At 36.2% G+C, this 25,874-nt stretch overlaps 1 protein-coding gene across 4 annotated transcripts in view; it reads right to left on the bottom strand.

Moving 5' to 3' along the window:
• Positions 1-25,874, bottom strand: part of LOC120541393 (synaptic vesicle glycoprotein 2B-like) — a 240,682-nt gene that overhangs the window by 70,590 nt on the left and 144,218 nt on the right. For 3 of the 4 annotated variants that reach the window (XM_039772971.1, XM_039772973.1, XM_039772970.1), the window contains exon 2: positions 3,019-3,729. In XM_039772971.1, the coding sequence (XP_039628905.1) occupies positions 3,019-3,496 (478 nt within the window). In that variant the 5' untranslated portion in view covers positions 3,497-3,729. Of the gene's footprint in view, positions 1-3,018; positions 3,730-21,377; positions 21,443-25,874 lie in introns of those variants that run through there. The other variant, XM_039772972.1, reaches the window with a different exon arrangement.

Raw genomic sequence — 25,874 nt, forward strand, 5'->3', positions numbered from 1 at the left:
GATGAGAAATAGAAAAGCTCCGTGCAAACCTCCCTTGATGTCCACTTTAAGAGACGAGTCCCATCCTCTTCATCAAGTCCATCAAGTTCTACCAACATTGTTTAAGGCTGTACTGTATTTGAAAATGTTTGAGTATTTACTGTGCATGCACAGAAAGGTAAAAATAAATAATATGTTGAGACAAACATCTTTCCAAATTGCATTTATTAAAATAATGTACCTGTTCCGACTTGCATACAAATTCAATTTACGAACAAACCTACAGTCCCTATCTCGTACATAACCTGCGGAGTGCCTGTATTTTCTGTGCAACTGTAAATGTTAATCTTCAGAAGTAATACATAGTGCATATGACTGACTTATAATTTATTAAGGGGTGTCCCAGAAAAGCCAAACTGAGACAGCCATTTGACAAGCTTCATACAGTTGAAAGGCCTTTTGTTTTCATCTCGGTGGAGGCGTTTGTGTTAAGATTCTGGGTATTTTATTTCTTTCACTCTCTCATTTTGCTTTAAATGAAAATATCTTTTATCTTTGACCTGCAGCCATAATAAAATATGACCTGTAGTAGAGTATAAACAGAGTCCCAGTTTGCCGTAAGACACAGACATGCTGACAAAGGGGTGAAACAAACTGACTCCATAGAGAAGAATGGGAGCATTTTAGAATGTCAATGCCACAACACTAACTAGTTTTAAAACCTCATTCTCATAGTATGAAAGCCAAAGAGGCATCAGGGTCATAGATTATAAAATGTGCATTCTTGCATTTAAAATAAACTCTGCCGTGTTTACATTAGTGCAACAAATTGTCAGTTTTAAAACTAAGAACACTGTGTTTTAGACTGTCATATTAATAATACAATAGCAGAAAGCAAGCCAGGTTTTATTTTAGATCATTTTGTCTTTTTTTAAAGGAAAAAAACACCCTGTATTCATAATATCTAATAACTTGTAGAAATAACTTAAGATTCTGTTTTATATGCCCTTTTGCATAGTGTAATATTTATCTTTTTTTTTTGTTTAAGTGATTTTGAGCTTTTAAAACTATTTGACTCAGAAAGTGGCAAGAATAAAGAGATGAAGCTGAAGATTCGGATCAGCATGGGCGTTTCTGCAGCACCTTGTGTTTTTTCAGTCAGCTTTACATTTCTCTTTCAACCTAAGCTGATGAATTCCCAGGATTAGCACTCTTTTTTTCATAGAAGCTATCATGTACTTTCAGTAATGGAGAAGAAAGCGATTTGAAGCTTGGAGGGAAACACACAGGATCTGACCTACATGTACCAAGGACACAACCTCAGCTTTCTAAAAGGATTACCAAAGGAGTGGGGGTGGGCTGTTTATCTGTGTCACTCATTCTTATGTGTACATAAACTGGGGAGAGAAGTACATGTCAATGATGTCAAATCAGTGAATAAGGGTTTTTAAGTGGGTGTGCACATCTGTGTGGCTAGTGGTTATGTAGCACAACTAAAATGGTTTGGGAAATATGTAGTACAGTAAAAGTAATCTTCTTCCATTTTTCTTTTTTAACCTTCTTTTTCCTCTACAGGGCTGCAGTAATGCTGAAGTAGCCCCAGACAGCATGGCTGTCAAACTCATGCACACTCAGACACATTCCTACTGAGCTAATTTGAAGCTCTTGATCAGCCTAACAATGAGATGTGGGATGAAACCAGAGTACCTGGGGAAAACACACACTGATACATGAGACTGTGCAAACTACACACACAGTGTCTGGACTTGGAATCCCACTATGATCACCCGAGCTGTGAGACAACAGCGTTAACTAGCATTCTCTTATGTTTTCAGTACGTAAAAGGTCGATCTTAAGAATTAGTGGTTTAATGTGAAGACTTGTAATAAATAGATATATCTATTGTGTTGCATGTTTTTTATTTTAGGAATGTGTCTTTTTGCACCAACCACCCTGTAATATTTCCTTGACCTATCCTCTAAGTGATTGCCATCAATTTTATAACACCTGTACCCCGTTTCTCCCTCAATTGTATGCTCTGCCCAAAGTGCTCATGTCTATGGGGTTAAGGAGTGAGGTTTTGATTTGGAACACATCCACAGAAAGTGATTTTAACTAAATGAACTTTCACTATTTGACTTTTTAGTCATGCCCTTCTGTGCATATATCATAAACAAATAAGATCTTAGAATTAATAGTCACATGTAAGCAGAGGTGGGTCAGTCATGTCTGTGTATCAGAGTTAGAAGAAAACAAAAAGATGAAGTTTTGGTAGCATTGACATAAAAATGAATGGAGTTGGGGGATCTGAATGTAACTAGCAGATGAAGTTATGTAATCATTTGTTAAAAGTAATAAATAAAGGAGGTGGGCAGCACGGAGCTACAGTGGAGTGCTGGCTCTGAGGCTAAGGATCAGTGCTGGTGTCCAGAAGGTTGTCGGTTTGACTTCCCATTACTGCCAAAAGACAAACAAACAATGGTTTGCCAGGGTTCACGTCCCAGGTGCTTCCTGTGTGGAGTCTGCATGTTCTCCTCATGTCTACATGGGTTTTCTTCCAGGTGTTCCAATTCCTCCCACCATCCAGAGTTATGCAGGTTAGGTGAACTGGCATTGCTAAACTGTCTTTGTGTGTGTGTGTATGTGTGTGTCCAGCCTGTGATGGATTGGTCCCTTGTACAGGGGTTGTTCCTGCTTTGCACCCAGTGATTTCTGGGATTGGCTCCAGCTGTCCTGTGATTCTGCCCTAAGTGGGTTAAATGGAACAGGTAAAAAAAAGTGGTAAAAACAGCTGCAGGGTCAGTTGTTGTTGACTTGTAGCCTTTAGCAAAGAAGATGATGTGTAGAATTGCAAATGATTACAATTATTTTGGAGATTAGAATTAGAAAATATCTGCAAAGCCCCTAAAATTAGTATAGAGTATAGGTTTATATCCTTACTCCTTTGAACAATTCTAATCCTGCCTTTTTAATAAGGAACCATACTGTTTAGCATTTTGTATTATTTATAATTTGAAGATCTGATTGCACTCTACTTACCAAGGGCACCCTTGTCTGCATTGCTCATACATATGTCCTTTTCTGCACTGGGAAGTGCAAAGGCCACCACAAAACACTCCACACCATCGGCCATCAGGGCTAGGCCTGCCACAAAGAAGAGAGTCCATTGAAATCGTCCATGTCCGCACTCTTCAATAATGGCTTCATACTGGTGCGCCAGTTGTTCTTCATCCTGCATTTTGTCAGCTGTACTATCTCTGTGGTCAGCATAATCCATTGCCCTTGCTGCTTTCTTGCTGGTTCGAATGTCATCAGGATGGGGAATGCCCTGGTATTCACCTTCATAAATTTCGTCATCTTCATCATGCCCTTCTGTTGCGTCACTTGCTGCATCTTCTTCCTGTGCTGGGTACTCACCACCATGATAGTATCCATCCTGTTCCCCCCCTTCTTCAAATGTAGAGTAGGTGTTGCTACCTTGATAAAAATTTGTATTATTTCCAAAGCGATCATCCATTTTTACTTGCAGGTGGTCAATAAAAGAAAGGCAGTCAAAGATATTCCTAAGGAGTCTTCAGCTATACTAGCATAGTATTTAATGTCACTTATCCAGGGTGTCAGTTAATATCTAAGAAAAGTTGGTGGATATAAATTTGCCTCTCGAAGTAGGCTGGTTAATTTCAGAATCCTCAATTTTCAGATAGCTTCCTTCTCCACTACCATTTGTTCAATTTGGCAAAGGCTCATATTCTGTAAAACAGAAGAATACATTTATAAAAGTCAAATCCATTTAAATATAAACTGCAGCTGACACATTAACTATCCATCTCATTAATTTTTACCCCCAGGTTATCACACATCCATCCCCCTCAGTTCCTAGCAATCACTTTTGTGTTTATTTGTATCTTACAGCCCACACATAAACACTGCCAATAATCTTTTATTCTTTTTGTTGTTCCCTTTGGCTTGTCCTGTGTGATTTGATTCCATTTAGTCTCAAAGTCTTCATAATCTTTTTCTAATAATAATCTACTTATAATTCTGTCTGCTTCATGGCGCTGTAACCCTAAATAACAGCTCTCAGTGGAGGCCAGAATTAGAGAATGACATCTGGCACAGCTACTGGCCTGAAAGCAATAAAAGTAAAATAAGGTTGACAAACAATATATGACCAACTGAGCATAAACTTCAATGCATTTACGAACGTTAAATTATTTTTATTGGCAGAAAATGCTAGGCTGAGTGTTTCTTTGATGGCAAACAAAAATGGACATTTTCTTACTTTCTACCTACAGTAAATACTAATATCAAGCAGTTTTAGCAAGGTGCTAAATATTAACACATTATACCGATCCACAATGTTATTTGAGCTGGAGGATTCAATTAAAATGATCACACACAATGTTAAATGCAAAAATATTAACAGCAATGTCAAAAAATTCAGCAGAGTCATACCACTGTCCAGAAAGATTTTGTACTTGGGATCAGATGAAATATCTTATCAGCAAAGCTGCTAATGGCTATCATAGGCTGTTTTGGTAGCAAAAAAGATAAAGCAAGTATTGTAGGACAGTAAGGACCTAGAAGTGTGCACCAGATTATTCAGTGAAGATAACATGAGCCAGTGAAAAACTACCCAAGGAAGAAACACATTATTTTAGTTATGGTTCATCTGAACTTGAGTCTACAAAAAAGACAATCAAACTCTAAAGAAAACATGCTGATCACATAAACAATCATAAATAATTAGAAAGCCTAACTGAACATGGATAGCATTTATGAGACAGTTTCTAAGCAACCACAAAAGCCACCAGTAAGAGAAAGGTTTTAAGGAGAAAATCACAGACAGACAAGCTGTTGAGACACAACTGTTTTATGTGCTAGACTATTTCACAAAATAATCAATAAAGCTGCTTATAGAGCGGTTTATTAACTTGGATTTCACAACTTTAATATAAGTGTGTATGCATGCCTTGTACTGTAGGTGTTCGGTCTAGACACCAGAATGATATGAAAACGACTACATGATGGATACAAAAAGAGAAAACACAAATCAGCTTGAAATTCTTTAAATATAAACACAAACAAACTGGCACCTAATTCAAATTACTCAATCTAGAGCGCTAAACACTACCAAAACCCAATATATAGCCCAAATTCAAAATCAAAAAAAGTAGCTAAATTTCAAGTCTTCAAGACAACTATACAAAGCACACACAATTTTTTTTTATTATTAATCCATGGTCTCGGACAACTTAGAAGTTGTCAACTTTGACCTTTACACCACGATATGATGACTTCCAGTTGTCACTCCATAGGAATTGGGACAGTTGCTAACAGCAAGGCATTACTCCTAGACTCAAAATAGAAGCACCTGTGGAAAAAGTAAATGTTGGAGTGGAAACAATGATAATATACTATTAAAAATGTAAATATTTCTAAACAAAACCTGCAAATAAAAAAGTAGTTTTTTGAATTCAGTACAATCCCAAACCCCCCAAAACCCAAAAATGCAAAATTAACAGTAAGATAAAAAAAAATCTTGCAACATAATAACAGCAGGTGTTCCTGTTGTACGCCTTTAAAAATGAAGGTTTCTTAATGGCACTTTACTGAGTTGGATGGCTTCTTATAGAACCATTTCTTGACACAGAACCATCTCATTCTGGCGAAGGTTCTTTGTATATTACATTGGTTCTTTGGACGTTGAAAATGATCCCAATATGTGGACAAAATAGAAACCTTTAATGGATAGTAGACTACCCAGCAGGATACAACAGATCAAGAAAACGCGAACTTAGCCTGAGTTGTATGCAGCAATAGTCCATGTAAAATCAGGAACCCCTTGATGTTTTTACAAATATATTTCCATCTATTCATGGTTATTTATGGGTCCTTGGATCTGAATAAGTAAAGGTTCTTCCTGGAACCTTCATGTGGATAGTTCTTTTGGAAACCAAAAATGGCATTGCTCTAAAAAACACTTTGGCATGTTTATTTTTAAGAATGTGTGACTTTCCCTAGCCTTAGTCTCCTTGTCCTTTCTTTACCGATTTATTTATTTAGCTGTTTTTTGAGATTTCTTTTAAAATATTTGTTAATGTAAATATTTTCATTAACTTCTCTTTTTGGTATTAATTTATTCTTCATTTTTTTTGTTTTTCAGGCATTTTCTAATTTTCCTTGGGACTTTTTAGGTTCACTGTATAATTTTATGTTGGCCTTGTTCTATGTGAGTAGAACCTAAGAGGTTGGTGCCTCCAAACACTGCCTCAGCCTTGACAAGGCCTGCGATTCCTCAGCACTATTGCTGTGTCATTAGCAATTGTTTTTGTTGTTCTTGTCATGTGCTTGCAAGTTTTGTTTTTGATTCTTCAAATTAACAAAAACTTGATTTTGATTGTTTTTGATCATTTTGAATCCTCTTGTTGTTTAGTTTGTGAATTCTTGTCTTGTCTGAACAAACCCGACTTTGTTCATTTGGACCAGGGATTTCATGGGTTTTGAGTTTTGGGCAAGGCCTGGGAAAAAATTTCAAATTTTAAAAAGCTGAAGCAGAGGCCAACAAATGCATTTCTTCAGAGATTTCAAATATTAAATCCAATGTAAAAACACTTAAGAGATACTGTATATTTTTATATATGCACTCAATTTCAAAAGAGAATAACTGAACTGTCTTTCGGATGACTTTGTGTTATATTTTTTAGCACTATGTCATTTCAGTTTCTGGAAGCACTTTGTAATGCTAAAAACAATATGGCACAAATTAGAGAAAACAAACACATTCAGCATTTGCTACTAAAATGACATTTCCAGAACACAAATGTTCTACTATTACATTGAGAAGACATGTTTGGTAAATATTAATTTTAAATAAACAAATAGAACCATGCTTGTGGTCCCCTTTCATGTTAATGCCAATTTTTACCAACCTTCTTGCCATTATTATATTAACATGGGAAAGTGTTGCAGCAAGTAGGTTGTTGAACTAGCTGGGGTGATAAATGTGTTGAGTTTTTAGGTTTACAAAGGTTGGATAAGATATACCAACAACCCACACATTTCTTTCTTTCTTTCTTTCTTGTTTGGCACTAGTGATATCTGTTTATGTCACATGACCCATAATTTTAGTACTCTCTCCAGGAACCTGCAGTCATCTAAAAACTATGGAAGACTGGTCACTAGTGTGTGAGTGTGCCCTGTTGCAGACTGGAGCCTAATTCACAAGATACTGCATATCACAGGAAGATGACTAGAAAGTGGCAAAAGGGTCTTTGCTACTCTTGCAAAAGAATTAGCAGTAATATGTAATTTGTCCTACAGGTGGGACTGTTCTTCCTGTTAACTAGGCTATTTAAGTCTGAAATACATTACAGTGTACATTTAATTTAATAAAAAATATAGTATTCAATTGGCAAAAGAAGTATTTTTAACATTAAAGGGAAATATTCATATTATGAATACAAGCTCTGATTGCAGTAAATAAACACTACCAATAAATATTTTTCAACCACAGTCCAAATGCGCTTTCTAATTTGAAATAAACTGAAGTGACATATTATAAATCAAGGTTTAATTAGTCAGCATTAAAAGCAGGCAGACAGCAGATGCTGAAAAAAAATCTTTCTTCTCTACCTAATTAACAGTTCCAGTTTCATCTTCCTACAGCCCACGGCCAGAGCCCTGAGTCATCACTAATTCAAATAATTCAAAACCAGTAGTTTCTAACAAGAGTGCACACTTAAATTTGCCAATTAATTGGGAGAATTGTTATTCTTTCCTTTCAGAAGGACAGCACAGAAAAGCCTGTTAAAGATTTGGAATCATTATAATTGTTTTACACTTTACTGTTTCTTACCAGATATTCCCACATAATTGACCGTTCTGAAAATTCACAAATACAAAACTAGCTAAAATGTATGTTGTCATTGCCATGATCAGCCATTATGGTAGAGCCTGAGCCTAAAGTTGGCAAACACGTGTCCAGAAATGAAGTTTTAATTAATCCCACTCTCAGAGTAATGCTGAAAGGTGGTAAGCTTAGCCACTTGTGAGAGATGTCCATCTGGTTCAACACTGCGACCATGGCAGTGGATTTACACTTCAGGAATTCTTAAAGTTCATTGGCAAGGATCACTGCTGAACTATCTCCCCAAATGAGTACTTCCATAAGTTTTGCTGTGACTTTAAAGTACTAAATGCCTTTGGGTTCACCCTTCACACAGTCTCAAAATGTTTACCTTCCATTTTCAGTTACTTGGCCATTACTGGTTGGCTTGTTGGGTCGAGTCAAGTTACATTTATGTTCATGTGTACATAAGAAAATTAAATTCTTGCTTGCATGTTTCCCCAGAACAGGTGATAAACTAAAATTCCAAATAAATAAAGTATACATAGCATGCAACACATATACTTTATGTACATTTATACAGTATATGCTGTATATACAATATGTTTTTGCAAATTATGTGTGTGTACATATATATGTCATGCATGCACCCAGAGGGAACACCCTAAGAGCTAAGGTAAAAATGGTAATGTGGCAAGAGCTAGTGCTGATGGTCTCTCCTCTGCAACTCAGTACTGCTCCATAAAGAGATCGCCTATCCACACCACTGGTAGACAGACTAAGTCATGCCCCAGGGATCTGATAGATGAAGGTCATCTTTTGGACTGTAGCCCCTCCTAGTAATATAGTAGCAATAGTCACCTGTGGTATCATTTTGTCTTTGATTTAATTAAAAGGGAATTTCTGGGTTGGTACCCAAACATTTTGCACCCATGTCTATCCCTGTTTAAAATACACACACACACACACACTATCTATTAGTTATAACATTTGCTTTATAATTGTTCAGCAACCTAATAGGTAGAAACTATCAATGAATCTACAGGTGGCAGTGCAAGTGCTGCCAATGGCTCTTTATAATTAGCCAGAAGGGAAAAGTGTGAAAAGTGACTGTGCTGAGTGGCTTAGGTCGTTAGTTAAGCTGTGTCTTTCCAGTGCTACGAATATTGTATGTATCCTGATGTTTGGGGAACTTCATTCAGGGCTTACTCATTCGAGGTGAGGAGAAATACTTTTATGATTGGCTGACCAGCATACATGAAAATTATTATACCAGAGTGAAAAAGTCAATCCACAAGGGACAGGGCAGATGGACAATATTGTTTTTTACCTTTGTTTTGTTATTCCATCTATTTTTAGCAAATTAAATATTACTCTCTAGGATAACAATATTAATTGTACTCTTGTAAACTCTTTTGAAGTAAATCTTAAGACTAGTGCAGATAAGAATGTCATCACCAGTCCTTTATCACACTTTGTTAACATACAGGAAAAATAAAATCTGAATCATCTCAGGTTTACAAGATATACATTTTTGACAATTTTTCATCACTTTTTCCATTGCAAGGTTGATAGAAGCAATTACCTATCCCTGCAAGACTGAGCCTGACACAGGCCAGGATGCCAGGGTACACTCATGCACACTTTCACATTCATTCACCATAAAGCCAATTTAAGGTGACAAGTGAACCTATGAATCTCAAATATGTTCGAGGAAAAGGAAAAACTCAATTCATATTATGTGTAATAAGCTTAGTATGCACGTTGAGAATTGAACCCATGTCCAGCAGCAACAGTGATGAACAGTGTGCCACCAAACTGTCTTACTAAGTAATCAGCAGACATTTCAGGTGTGCAACACATTCTGCTTTCATCCCGTTTTTGGTGACGTCTGCCTGAGAAGAGCGATGGTGGGAAGGTGTGTGTGTTTTGGCGATTAGAGGAGATACCATGGACAGCTACATTTAATAGCCTCCTCTAGAATTCGAACACTAGATGGAGCACTTCATCATTTATCATGAAATGTAGGCTACTTGACATCTGAGAGTAATTAAATTCAAACCATTGTGTCTTCAGATTCTCTTTTTCTTTCTCTCTCGTTGCTTAGTTTTTATACTGCCTTTTTAAGATCATCATGTGTAATTTTCAGCTTTTTTGGGGAGATAGGAGGAAGTACCATAGCTCTAAGTATTCTATCTGAAAAGCAGGCCATGTCTTGTTTGTGTGGCATATACAGTAATTTGAACAGATCTGTACACATATTCTCTCTTGTTAATAATCTGTTGTAAATGCAAGTAAGTCATATAATTCTAAATTGTTGCTGTTCTGGTATTTATTTTCTGAAATAATAATTTTATGTCCCGTTTATATCTTATCAGTTACTATTAGATTCAGTGTAGAAAGCTTTATGCATAAGAATTTTGATCGTAAAGGATTTTTTGTCACACTTGTAAAGCAACTTGTTAAAAAATAAAACTCAGTAAAAGCCTTGCAGTTACTGAATATTGCATAAGCATTTAATTTAGTTTTCATTCTAAATAATGAATGCTATACAGTGCCTAAATACATCTGTAATGTTAATATACTTTTCACAGCTACTCCAAACTCATAGGTTGGTTTTGTATTTAATCTTTTGCCATCCATTATGAATCACAACAGCTAAGTAGGATTTAACAAGAATGATAGCATCGTATTAGCTATTGATTGAGCTTCCCCATTGTCATTAATACTACTCTAAATGAGTCAGTCATGGCACCAATGAAGGATCAGAGTGTGCATGAGTGAGACCTGTAATTAACCTTCCATATTCAGTGTTTTTCCTGCCCTCTGCCTGCTGCTGCTGGGATAAGCTTGGATGTTGTTAATCTTGAATTCAGTTTGATACTATCTAACCATTCATCCAGTATCAATAGCAAAAAAAGAACACATCACATCTAGTGCTGACAGAAACAACTGGTATGCAAAGGGCACTGTATGTCTGGATACACTTTCTTTGCCAATTGGAGTGGTTACACTTTTACACTTTACAGTGCTGTAGTGAACCGACTTCTTAAAGACTTATAAAAACACTAAACTTCAACTTGAGTTGCAAATAATTGACAAATATTTGTTAAAAATAACAATACATTCATTCACAGTCTTCATAGTATGCATGTGGGACAGTCATCAATCATCAGGCATCACAACAAAAGCTGTTGTCACACGTGAAAAGACACGTCACTAAAGGCAGGGATGGCAGCCTGTCTTTTAAAGTAACAGTCAGGATCTGACCTCTTATGTGTCAATTGTCAAATAAAAATTTCCACTAAAACTGTAATATTTAAAAAATCTGTTAAGAGTACATGGTAGTTACTTGGATTGGTGAAAGCCAGAGGTGGCTCCTATGCTTCACCTGTTACAGTAATGGGATGGACAGTAAAAGATGGAGATCTTACAGTTACAACAGCTTATAATCCAATAATATTTAATCTCTCTGAAATAACTGTTGTATATGTATTATACTGTACATTTCAAAAATATACATCCACAAAGTCAATTGGTAGTGGCAACACAGATGTCCACTTTGACACTACAAATACAAGAAAAGAGTATCCATGTGATATTTTCTAAGTAGTTAATTCTATGACACCAAGACTATTGTTTAAGTAAATATGGGAATTATGAGATTTAAGTGTGACAACACAGTCTTTGGAGAAACCAATTATTAACTAATCATGAAGAAAACACGCTTCAACAGGTGGGAGGATGTTGCCCTCCTGGGGAAAACAACCAACAACTGTGTCGTAGCAGATCTGAAGTGGCCAAATGTTTGTTGTCTATTAGTTTTCTGAATGTTACATTTTTTTCATTATTTCTAATGACATTGGAATATGTAGGGCATTTGAAAGTTGAAGTTTTTCTGTAGAAATTTAAATACCGACGGTATACAGTGTTGCTATTATTAACACAAAATGAAAAAATGAGTTTTAGCTGTACATATTACTGCATGCAGGTAATAGAATGGCTGAAATCATATGACAATGTATAACAAAAATGTAAAAAGTCAAATCTTTGCCTTTCTTGTATTATAAAGCTGAAGAGATTCCTGATAAAATTTCTAGCAAATAATGCATCTGTTGAGTTGAAGTATGTACAGGATAATCTCATGTACTTTTGTACTCCTTTTCATTGGCTGTGCCCACTGCCTGCCACTAAGATATTCTTCCACATCCTAACTTCACTTACAGAATAAAAAAATGTTTAAATATGTGCTGGCACATCACATTAGGCCAGCTCTGCAGTCATTAAAATTGTAAAATAAGGCTGCCATTTAAGGGTGCCACTTAAGTCATCAGTAATGAAAAATACATAATCATGAAATTGAGGATATTCAAACTCAGTCTCATGTATCCATTTTGTAAAATCATAATCAATTTCTGGGCAAGACCTCACAATAGACAAATTGGGAATTTGTCCTTGGACTATGAGATGCAACAGCAGTAATCAAAATAAATTTAGAAAAACATGAAGAAATATTAAGACTTTACAAGGCATCCTCCCCACCAATCCTCACTGCTCCATTTGGTTGCCGACCTGGGATCCTTGCAAAGTTAGGTACGACCTACTGCATGAGTCTGTATTGCAAGTATTATTTTGTACAGTATAGCTCTGTGGTAGAAGGCTGCACAGACTTCAAGACTACAATTAAGATTTTAACATAATTAATATCACACTGTTTGTTTTATCATAATAAATAAGTCAGGGAGTTTGAGCCAGTATTCAGTGTGAAACAGCCCTTGGCTTTTGATCATATCTTGAGTATTTTTATGTCACTTTTATTACATATACTATATGTGTTGGCAGAATTACTCTGGGTGTTGCTGAGAGTTTATGTGGCCGCCTACTTGACTTTAGCAGCAGCAAACATTTGTGAAAAGCCTTCCCATCCAGGGCTCGCATGCTTTGTTCTCAAGATTTACATAATTGGTCTTCCTCCCACAGCTAAGAATTGCCAGCTCATTTATACTAGATGGATCCCAGTTAAAATTTGCTTTGTTTAGTAATAAGTCATAGAAGTCTGTAAGAAAAACATGCCAACTTGTTTGACAGCTAATGATAAAGAAGAAAATAAATCACTTTCCCCGACCTTATGGAAAGATGATCTCTTACTAAAGTCAATCAATATGAAATACAGTATACTGTTTTCAGCTCTACTGTGAAAGCATACGTATATCTAGACCACCATGCTGAGAAGTCGTCCGCAATTTTTTAATACAGCGGAGTCCAGTACCATAAGTGGAATAAAGTGTAAGTGGAAAATGTAATAAACTGGTAGAAATATAATTATTCTGAGAATGAATACAGCTTCTGGTAGAGAACATTAAATATTATAATTAAAGTGAGGAGAGTATAACAAAAATACAAATTTAATATGAAAAGAGCAGAGGAGTTCTTTTTCTAAACATTCCATAGGTTGTAGTCAGTCAGGCATGACTGTGGTTTGCTTCTTAAAGCTTCAATGTAAGAAGAACAGTTTTGGGTATACTAAGGCTCCCTGTGACTCTAAAATGGAATTAAGTTATTTCAAAAGAGGAATATTTGAGAAATGTATTTTATTATTTAATGATACATTTTACTGCGGTGGGCTGGCGCCCTTGCCTGGGGTTTGTTTCCTGCCTTGCCCCCTGTGTTGGCTGGGATTGGCTCCAGCAGACCCCTGTGACCCTGTAGTTAGAATATAGCAGGTTGGATAATGGATGGATGAATGATACATTTTAGACATTGGTGACTTAATTCACTGAAAATGAGAATAGGGTCACCCTAAGACCTTTCCACGGATAAACACCATCATACTTTAATTAGCATAAATCAGCACCAAGTTATAACTATATGTAGAAGATGGTGATTGATATGGATATAAGTTCTGAAAAAATGTCTTAGTGGAAGAAAGAAAGAAAACCTTTATTTTAGCTGAGGTGGAAAAAGTTAAAACATTTATTTTCTAGCCTCATTAGCAGAATAACTAAATCAAAAGTTTGGGAAGAGGTAACAGAAGCCATTCAGTGATCATCCATCATACATATTGTTCAAGAAGTCCAGAGCCAACAATTCAGTTAGAAAATGGATGATAAAAAGAAAATATAAAAAAAACATGCCCATAAAAACCTGCACATGTACTAGAGGATGCAGATGCTCTCTTGAAATCTCTGCTGCTGATTGAGAACATTGTGTCCATTATTGGAGAAACCTCATTAATAGACATTATCCCAGTGGAGAAATTAAAACCTGGAAACAGTTAAAGTATAGACCTGTTTTTCTTTATTGATTAAACTACCCTTAAACATGCTGATTTCCAAAGTTTTACGTAAGGTATTATATTTGTAATATTTTCAAATGTTTTACTATTAAGTTTCAAAAGTATCTGCATAGTGTTGTAAATACAACAGAGCACAATAATTGTGATTTATAGAAATAACAATATTTTTCTGCATTTGAAATGTAAACACAGATCACAAGTGGTCAAAGACAGGTTAATGTGTTCATGGCTATGTACATATCGGAGCTACTGAAAAGCTGATAGATACCGAAATGCATATCAATTCCTTTCCACAAACAGCTTGCACAAAAATTTGTTCTGCTCACCTTTCATGAATGAAACCCGGTGTGTCTTTCAGTTATCGTGTGTTGCATCTATTAAGACATCCCCTAATTTGCTGCACTTGCTTTTTCCAATATGGAGTCACTGGAAATGGAACCAGTCTATGCTTAAGTTAATAACTAATCCTTTATGAAACACCCACTCATCAAAAGGAACAGGCACTCATATGGGGCCAGTTTAGATTCACCAGCTGACACAATGTAAATCCCCTATAGGATATGAAAATTACACACAAACAGTGGCTGGCACAAGAGAGCTAACTGCATTGCCATAATGTTTACATTAAATAGTATTTTAGATAGTTCACTATTATATGATTAAAATACAGTATAATTGTACGTCAATTGAATTGCATAAGATTCTGTTTAAATAATTCTCATGACATATTGATAATTTCTGTCCAGCGCTGCAACAATTGTTGGTTCTTACATTGCTCTTAATGCTGCCACAATAGCCCCTCCACTTGTAAATACAAACTGGTTTAAACTCAAGTGGAAGGGTTGATAAAACAGTTATATATAACATAAGTAATCGCTAATATTTGGTTGATAAAACTATATTTATTTACTTATATAGCTAAGCAAATATACACTGCCAAGCTATGTATATGTTGCCCATTTAACAAAGATGTTGTTGCCCATGGCACTTTTCCAGAATATACATTTTAGCCAACACATCACAAATAAGAAATGAGAAGAAAGCAAGACTTGATCAACACTGAAAACCTCAGGTCACATCCTTTGCACTACTTTATAGTCCATCAATTAACTACAAAAATATATTTTTACCAAGTTCATATATTTTATAGAATGGTTATTTTTAAGACTCCTACAAATTTGCAGTGATTTGCAGATGCTTTAACAGTGTCTTTTTTCATTAATTGCTTGATGTCTTTCACAGTGTTAACATTTCCACAAGCTAGGACATACTAAATGATTTTTATGACTTCAGTGATGTTTTAAAATTTTTAATTATAAATAACAGTGAAATAATGAAATCAGCAAAGTCTGCAAAGAGCTAGAATTAAGAACCTGTAGATGTGATGGCCCTTGAGGCTCAGAGCTGAAGAGCCCTTGATGACTGTTTGTATTCAAGAGCATGGGGAGAACATATTCAAATGCACTGTCAGCATTAATTATCACTTTAGTGCTGAGAAAAAAGAGCTTCATGAAATGCAGAAAAAATAAACTGTCTCAAGTCTTAATAAGAAATGAGCATTAGTCAAATATTAGACCAAATGGATGACTAATATCACAGAATCAATTGGGAAACAGGATAGATGGGGCTGAACGAAGAAAGATGGCAGCAAAAAAATTAATTGGCACTGCAAAACGACCTGGATATTAAATATATTGTAATAGATTTTAGTGTTAACAATATTAAAAGCTACAAGAGAAGTGTTTAAACATCTAAAATACAATGTTCATGGCAGTTTAGTGCACTTGTTAAGATGTTAGCAAAATTTGGGTTTTTTTTTTTTACTTCTTCTTTCAACTAATTAAACCAGACATTAATCATTGTATGCTACAAGAAGGGGTAGCAACTGTGGCATAGTGGTTTGCATTGCGCCCACACAGATCAAGGATTCTACATTAAAATTTCACTCCTTCTCAATGTATGTATAAAATTAGCAAATTCCATTTTTCTGTGTGTTTTTCTTTCTGGCATTCCTGTTTTCCTCGACATGTCAAACATTTGTGTGTTGGGTTAATTGGCAACTCTGTAATAGCTTTGCTCATGTGGAGGCACTTGTGTGATCGAGCCCTGTGACAAAATGTCCAGGGCCTGTCCAGGGTTAGTCCATGCCTTGTGTCTAATGATCCTGAGTTATCTTCCTAAACCTGCAACTTTGAATTGGATTAAATGAATTAAAAATATTACTCTATAAGTCCACGATTGTGCTTTGAATTCAACGGTTGTTTTGTGGTGTGTACTAAACAATACAATAAATTAGTAATGTAACCATGTAAAATAAATTAAAAAAACATTTGTAAGAGAAGGTGTTTTGAATTGTCTATTTTACAAACAGTATATAGTGCCTTGGAGAATCAAGCATAAGGTGCAGTGCAGGATCCAATGCTGTCAATGTCAGAAGAGTTCCTACCTAGGGCATTACCAAGTAGCTAGCAAGCCTTTTTTTTTCCTTTCATTAGAGCCCCAAATACTTTGCGACACAATATGTAGCAATAGAACTTTCAAATATCTTTCCAGAACACAAAATTAACAATGATGATTGCTGGCAAGTAAATTCTATGTGGGATTTCTGTTGCCACTCCTAAACAGTAGCCCATTGATCCTAAAGTTGGGAGTTGATGAGAGACATCTTTCAAGGAAGTAGCATGGCCAAAGTACTGCAGAGATAATGAAAGCGAATGAGTGTATTTGGTGCTAAGAGCAAAGAGGGTAAGTTACCCCCTATTCAGACAGGGACACTGGGTATGTTTATAGCTCAGCCTTCTAAGATCTGCTTTATCTGCTAGTATTAAGCTTCTTGTCTCCCATGCATGTGTAATACATGTGTGTATTTCTGTTAAATGAATTGATAAGTGTGATATATTTAGTTCTTGGAGTACTTTGTTTCCCACTTGGGTGACACACAGTGGTGTTCACTTCTGAACAGTGAATCGATATTTAACCCGCTTCCTATTGTCCAAATGACTTGAAATTTTGCACACTTATCACTTACGATGACAATGCATGAATCAATTATCAGTTTCACTAATTGATCAATTAATCCATGTTAATTGAGAAGTGAAATTTTCATATGAAGAACAGTTCAAGATTTCACCAATAGATGGCGCTAGTAAAAGATAGAAATATTAAAGGAAGTGTTAAAATTTTGATTACAAAATTATACTAAAACAAAACCAAGATTAAAAAGTTGAAAATAATATATATAAAAATACTTTTTAAAAACCACACTTATATTAAGTTAAAAGTGTAGTAAAAAGTAAAAAATAAGTCTCTCATACATCACTCGTAAAATAAAAGCGTTGGCGCTTTTCATCAATCAACATTCAAAAAACACTCTTAAAATCTTAGCAAAAGATTATTTTATTTCTGTTATTCTTTTCGGCTAATTTAATAGTTTTGTTTAGTTTATCATTTTGGTTTTGTTAATTATTTTATTTCAGTTTACAAAAAGGTTTTTTATTAATAGTTTCAATTTTGCTTTTAGTTTTCATTAACTATAATAACCTTACTGTGGAGCAGGCTTTCACTAAGGATATCTCTGTACCTTTGCTCCATGCAGCATTCTGCCAACTCTGTCTAATCTCCCAGTCCTTGCTGCTGAAAAAAACTCCATAGCATGATGCTGCCACCACCATGCTTGACTGTTGGAATAGTATTGCAGAAGTATTGAGTGGTGCCTGTTTTCCTCCAGACATGATGCTAATCAATGGTTTCATTAAACCACAAGATATTTTTTCTCACGGTCCGAGAGTTTTTTAGGTGCATTTTTACAAACTGCAACAGGCTTCCATGTCTCTATTACTGGATACTGACTTGTCTGGCAACTCTGTCATAAATCCAAGATTAGGGACATGTTGCATTGATGGCAAGAAAAGGGGAGAAACTGTCCTTCTGCAAGTCTCTCCCCTCTCCACACAGATTCCCTGGAACACAACCAGAATGAGTTGGACCTTCCCCCATGATTGCTCAGTTTGGCTGGGTGGCCAGCTTTAGGAAGAGTTGTGATTGTTCCAATCTTCTTCCATTTAAGAGTTATGGAGGCCACTGTGCTCTTGGGAACCTTCAATGCTGCAAGAAATATTTGCGGCCTTCCTCATATCTGTACCTCAACACAATCCTATTTCTAAGATCTGCAGGGAATTCTTTCAACCTCATGGCTTGGTTTTTGCTCTGATATACTTTGTAGCTGTGGGATCTTAGAGTATATACGATATAGAGGTTTGTGTCTTTCCTGATCACCATCCAATCAAATGATTTGACCATGTAGGTGGAGTCCAAACAAGGTGTAGAAACATCTCAGTAATGACCAGCAGATTTGGATGAACCTGACCCATGTTTCAAATTTCATTGCAAAGGGTCTGAATTTTTGTGTTAATGTGATATTTCAGTATTTATTTAATAAATTTGCAAACATTTGTTCTAAAATTGTTTTGCTTTGTCATGTTGGTGTCTTTAGTGTTGCTTGATATAAAGAAAAATTAATTTAAACAATTTAGCATAAGGCTGTAACCTAACAAAATGTACATTGAAAGGGCTGACTACTTCCTGAATACACTGCTGCTGTCCTTGCTTATTGGGTCTAGATCACCTAATTTATTACAGACATCTCTTTAAAATGTCACCTTGAAAGTACAAGGGTTGCTTTTAACCACCACTCTACTAATATGATACTCATGTTTAAAAGACAGTATCATATAATTAAATGCACATGATCGAACAATTTAAACGTGTTTTTCTAACTGTTTTATACAGTATTCAAGGAAAGTATATTCCAAATAGATATACAGTATTTCATTCCAAACTAGCTTATGTTTGACTGCATGAGGCATGTATGAATGTGACTTCATTAAAATTCTGTTTATTAAATAGAAAAGCAGTCACAGCCTGTGTTATAAAAGTAATTATCACTTCTGTATAACTGACACAGTTTTAAGGCGCACACCTTCAGACTTTTCCACTTTGCTTTTTAACTGTGGTGCCAATGTCGATAACTAGAGTAAGAGAAGGAGATATTTTTTTAATCATCGTTCAGGGCTTTTTATAGCAACATTAGTGTTAAGCATCGTCAGCAAACATGTGACTGCTTCTTCTTCAGCCCTGCTGTAAAATGGATTGAGTGTTCAGTATAAAAGAGGTGCATAGCATTTCATGTTTAGGATAGTGGACGAAAATCGTTTTAAGAGAGGAGTAAAATTAAAGAAAACTGGTTCTACCTTCTTTTATATGGATTGTCTAGTTGCCTACCAGATTCAGTTCCTTTACTGGAAAGAGAGCAAAGTAAAATGATTGGTGTATTCATAAGTCACAATACAATGAAGAGGCTTTCCAGGAGAGGGGATTATTCAGCTTAGGTACTGACTGGTACCACCAGCTGTCATCTCATTCTGTAAATGAAAGGCTGATATTTTAAATGTTGTGTGCTAGCCCACATTTAACTAAAAGTTGCCTAAGTTGGCAAAGGTGTATTCTAGCTTTTGTATTCTCTTCATCGATTTTTTTTTTCTGTGAACGGGATGCACTTAAAACATTCATATTCCACACTAAAGTTTCATTTCTTCACCTAAATTCTTAAATTCAGCATGTGACACTTCATTTATTTCTTATTTCTCACCATTGCTTTTTCTGGTACCATCCTATTCGCTTCACTTACTATTTCTATTACAGTACGCATTTGTCACATTGTTCATTATACTGCAAAGCCTCTGTTGAATAGAAAAATGTATCTATCCATTTTCAATTTCAGGGTTAATGGGACCCAAAGGGTAACTCAGCAGCTTTGATAACAAGGCAGGAACCAATTCTGGGCAGGGCCCTAGTCTTATCACAGAGCACTCTTATCACCATTTAATATGACATACACACTTCTGAGGTGTGGAAGGATATAGTAATAACCATATCAGCGGCAAACCACACAGGCATAGGGAGAACATGCAGACTATACCCAGATATTGACTGGCCCAGGAATTGAAGCTACTAACTTTTGCATCACCAAGCCTCTCCATGAATGGAAAATACCAATGACTTCACGATTGATCAGTACACACAGCTTAAGCAAAACATTCTGCAGTTTCCAAAAATACCTCCACACAGGCAGTAACACAGAAAGCAGAAGTCAGGACCCAGAAATGATGAAGCAGCTGTGATGAAGTGAATAACTTGTGAAAATAAATAGTAAAATTAAAGTGAAACAATTGATGTCTGCAATCTAAGAGCTAGTATAAAATGTTAGTTGTTATAACTTTCTATAAAGAACAAACTGCACACTTTAATTCATTCATCCATCCATCCATCCGTTATCCAACCCGCTATATCCTAACACAGGGTCACGGGGGTCTGCTAGAGCCAATCCCAGCCAACACAGGGCGCAAGGCAGGAGCAAATCCCAGGCAGGATGCCAGCCCACCAAAGCACTTTAATTCTAAAACTTTAAATTATAAACAAGTACTTAATTGGACAATGTGTTCAGTTAAAGTCAGGAATTTGCAGCTAAGAAGTTGGAACAGCAACCACAGGTCTGAGTTTAAGGATCCCTGATAATTTAGTATATTCTGTCATATTATAGCCATCATTGCTGCATGACAGACTAATAAAAGAACCGTTCTCATGGAAAAAAGTAAAAGTGAACCCAGTTAAACTGCACATACCTCACTTATTCAGGTTGTTTTTAATTCACTTCTACTAGTTTACTTGTATATGCTGGTTTGGACCACTGTACAGCAACACAGAGGTAACATGTAAAGAACATTAGAAAATACAAAATGAGCATATACATTTAACCAAATAATTTTCAACTTTACAAACACAGCAATTTACGCTTAATTAGCATTGTTTATTTTGTTGATTGTTATTTAATAAGGTTTACTTTAATGTGCACCTGGCAACAGTTTGTCAGACTTGAAGTTAAAGAGTTATGTTTCACATATAGTGAACATGTACTGTACCTGTAATCACTTTCTGACTAAGAACAAATGGCTTTTTGAACTTTTCCAGAGTATTTTTTTTTTTGGCATTCTTAACTCTGTTCATGTTCCAGTTAATACCCAAATATTTGCACTACTCAAAAAGCATGTTAATGAAGCAATCAAGATTTGATTGAAGTGTAGACTTTTAATTTAAGGCATTTAACAAAAACATTGAATGAGCCAGTTAGAAAAGATAGCCATTTTTATACATGGTCTCCCCATTTTCAGGGGCTCAAAAGTATTTGTATAAACTTACATAAATCAAGAATAAAACAACCAGTCAATGATTGCCTGAAATCAGGATCCCATGGCCATCTCCAAGTACTGGATTTCCACTGTAGCTCTTGCAGCTGTCCATTCAGATGCTGCTGGTTCTTTGGATTTTCTTCTTTCAATTTTGTCTTCAGCAAGTGAAATGCATGTCCAATTGGGTTGAGGTCAGTTGATTGACTTGGTCACTGAATTATATTCCACTTCACTTCTTTGCCTTGAAAAGCATTTTGTTTGCTATCACAGCATGTTTTGTCTCATTGCCCATCTGTACTGTGAAGCATTTGTCTGAATCTGAGCAGGCAGTATAGCCTTGTACTCTTCAGAAATCATCCTGCAACTTTTGTCATCAAGCATATCATCAGTAAACACCAGTGACCCATTTCCATTGGCAGTCACGCATGCCAATGCCATAACACTGCCTCCACCATGTTTCACAGTTGATGAGATCATGAGCCATTCCTTCTGTTCTCTATATTCTTCTCTATTCATCATTTTGGTACATATCAATCTTAATTTCATTTGTCTAAAGAAAACTGTTCTAAAACTGGAGTGATTTTTTAAAATATTTTCTGACAAAGCCTAATCTGTCCTTCCTACACTTTCTGATTACCAATAGTTTGCACGTTGTGGAAAACCCTCTGTATTTATTTTTTTGAAGTCTTCTCTTGATTGTAGACTTTGACAATGATAGGCCTACCTCCTAGAGAGTGTTCTTGGTTTGGCTAAATGAATTGTTTTTTCTTCACCAAGGAAACATTCTGTGATCATCTAGCACATTTGTCTTCCATGGTTATCCAGGCCTTCTGGTATTGCTGAGTTCACCAGTGTGTACCTTCTCTTTAAGAATGTACAAGATGGTGCTTTTGAGCACTCCTGGTGTTTATGCTATCTCTTGGATGGGTTTATTTTATTTTCACTTCCTAATGATGGCATGTTTTTACTTGCATGGACAGCTCTACGGACCTCATATTGAGAGTTCACAGTGACCATTTCCAAATGCAAATTCCACACTTGGAATCAACTCCATACCTTATACCAGCTTGATAATTAATGAAATAATGAGGAAACTGCAACCACCTGGCTGTGGAACAGCTTGTCAGTCAATTGTCCAAATACTTTTGAGCCAATGAAAATGGGGAGAACCATTTTGGTGGCATATAGAGCCAAAATTATGAAAATTGTATCATTGTCCAAATACTAATGGACCTGAACTGTATACTCTTGTCTAGTGCAATTATTTTTGTAAAATATTTCATTTTTCTTGGGTCTATAGTTGTTTTGCAGATGTTAATTGTAGTGTGTGAGGTGTAAAAATCCAACATTCATATTTACAGCGTCAGCATGAGAAGTGTGCCTGAACATTAATACGGTACTTTCTAGACCAATTCGCTGCTGGCTTCCTACTAGATACAGTACATACTTCATTATTGGCCTATACAGCACAAACTCAGTGGTTTATCCTAAACACAGCTTTTCTCTGCTACAATATAAAAGATTATAAAAATAAAACTTTGTTTTTAATGCTTTTAGAGAGAGACAGAGGAAGAATTCTGAGAAGAATTTTACTGAAATATGTAAATTGAGTCAATGTTACAAGAAGGCTGTCATGTAAATGGGTTTAACATAATACACCTCTGTGGTCTCATAGATGTTTCACCAAAGGTGTCTGTTTTTTGATCAGAAAATATTGAAAAGCCTTCAAAATGATATGTTGTACTTATTAAATGGTATCTTGTATGTAAGGGTCTTAATACCATGTATAATGAATTTTTGGGCATGCTTCTCCATATACTGTAAGAACAGAAAAATGGCTTAAACAGCAGTGGTAAGTATTCAATACTTGTAACAATAATGGAAGAGAAAGAATTGATAAAAACTGCCTTTCGAATGCTTCAATATGTTAATGGATGTTCAGCCAATCTTCCAACATCAAAATCAAAATATACATTTCTAGTTTGATTAGTTAAATAATTGTGCATAATGATTATTGCTTTCAAGATGTACTTAAGCAGTGAATATTACCACTGTTTTATTTGTTACTAGGGGGTTCCCCCTGCTCGCTTTGCTCGCCAAACCCCCCGGCCTGCTCTATACGCCAGCCACTTCGCATCTCTGCTGCTCGCATTGTGAAGCATGTATAATTTAAAAACGGAATAAGAATCTGAAAATCTACAAACAACACATTTAAGTACGATAAATTCTGAAAAGAATGATACCAAACATGTATATGTAGGTTTTAAAATAAGCCCGATTTAAACGTGATATAAAATCGTTGCACAAAATTGTTGCACTGTTAGGCTTAAAATTATCTATAATAATAAAAGGCAAAGCCCTCACTGACTGACTGACTCACTCACTCACTAATTCTCCAACTTCCCATGTAGGTAAAAAGCTGAAATTTGGCAGGCTTATTCCTTACAGCTCACTTACAAAAGTTAAGCAGGTTTCATTTCGAAATTCTACACGTAACAGTCATAACGGTCGATAATGGTCGACAACGTCCGCCATGTTGAACTTTATGGCCCCATCTTCATGAAATTTGGTAGGCGGCTTCCCTGCACTAACCAAAACCGATGTACGTACTTATTTCGGTGGTATGACGCCACTGTCGGCCGCCATATTGAATTTTCCAAATGTCACTAATTCTCCAACTTCCCGTGTAGGTAGAAGGCTGAAATTTGGCAGGCCCATTCCTTACAGCTTACTTACAAAAGTTAAGCAGGTTTCATTTCGAAATTCTACGCGTAACGGTCATAACGATCAACAACGTCCGCCATATTGAACTTTCTTATTCATGGCCCCATCTTCAAGAAATTTGGTAGGCGGCTTTCCTGTGCTAACCGAAACCAATGTGCATACTTATTTCGGTGGTATGACGCCACTGTCAGCCGCCATATTGAACTTTCCAACGTCACTAATTCTCCAACTTCCCGTGTAGGTAGAAGGCTGAAATTTGGTACTTATTTCGGTGGTATGATGCCTGTGTCGGCCGCCATATTGAACTTTTAACGGAAACCGATGTCCGTACTTATTTCGTTGGTATGAACTTTTCAACAGTCTGTTACTTATGGGCCCATCTTCAAGAAATTTGGTACACGGGTTCCCAACGCTAACTGAATCCTACTTACGTACATATATATGTCCATAGCCTGCAGCTCGGTCACCGTGTGAGGCGGCGTTGGTCCCCCCTCCCAACGCCTCCCACGTTGTTGGCTGCCTGTCTATATAAGGCCGTCCGTCGCTCCAGTCTCTACATTCCCTTCCTTGCTTCGCCACGGGATTTACATCTCCCTACTGATAACTACAGCCTTTTTGTTTAATCCATGGCTTCTCCGCTGTTTTATTGTTTGTTTATTACAATTATAGTTATTGTATATGTATTTTACACTTACTTTACATTGCTCAGGTACCCATTTCCTTTATCATTCCAACCCCCATTACCATGTCTATCAAGATGTTCACTATCGATCAAAGAACTATCACTTACCGAGTGGTTTCCATGCCCGGAGATACCACCTATCTTTTCTATTCTCTTTGTTACATATTGCACAGCCATATCAGGCTCACTCTTGATATCCGGAGGAACATTGTGTCTTATGTATTGAATGACTGGGACAGGTTCAAGGTGTGGACTGATGATGGTACAGGAGATAATTATACTACACAGGAGCACTATAAGAGTGAAATGCTTAAGCCCTTCACCTATGTTTCTGCATGTGAGTTGATGGCTGCCGCTGAATTGTTCGGTTGTCGCTTTCAAGTGTACCGAAATGGCCAAATATTTTACACGTTTCGACAACCGCCAATGCCTCTTAAACATCTTAGACTCACAGACGATTTCAGTAGCGGACACTTTGATGTTTATGAATGTTTAAACTCTCAAAAGCTGGATGTGATTTTATCGCTAAAAACCGATTGTGTGCTTACAACGCTTTGACAGATGCTGAATGTCACTTCAATACAACAAATCCTGCAAATACTGTCGTAATTGAAACAAACCATGAAACTCAAACTGATTATGACAGCAGCAATCCAAGCTGTGAGATTTGAGACAAGATTACTGTTCACATGGCCAACTGTAAGTTGCATGCTCAAGAGTAAGCGCAGTGCACAGCTTTGTCATATTGCAACTGGAGGGCCGAACTCACAGTGTGGTATACAAAGAGATCCTTAACAAATAATTATTGGCATATTTTCCCTCAGTTTAAAAAGGTAAAATTTTCTTCTTAATAAAAATTTTAATGCAGTACTTCGCCGCTGCAAAGCGGGTATTTTGCTCTAAATATATATATATATATATATATATATATATATATATATATATACACACTAATAAAAAGCAAAGCCCTCACTGACTGACTGACTGACTCACTGACTGACTGACTCACTGACTGACTGACTCATCACTAATTCTCCAAGATCCCGTGTGGGTAGAAGGCTGAAATTTGGCAGGCTCATTCCTTACAGGTTACTTACAAAA

Source organism: Polypterus senegalus, chromosome 12, assembly GCF_016835505.1.
Source record: "Polypterus senegalus isolate Bchr_013 chromosome 12, ASM1683550v1, whole genome shotgun sequence".
In the NCBI taxonomy this organism is placed as follows: Eukaryota; Metazoa; Chordata; class Cladistia; order Polypteriformes; family Polypteridae; genus Polypterus; species Polypterus senegalus.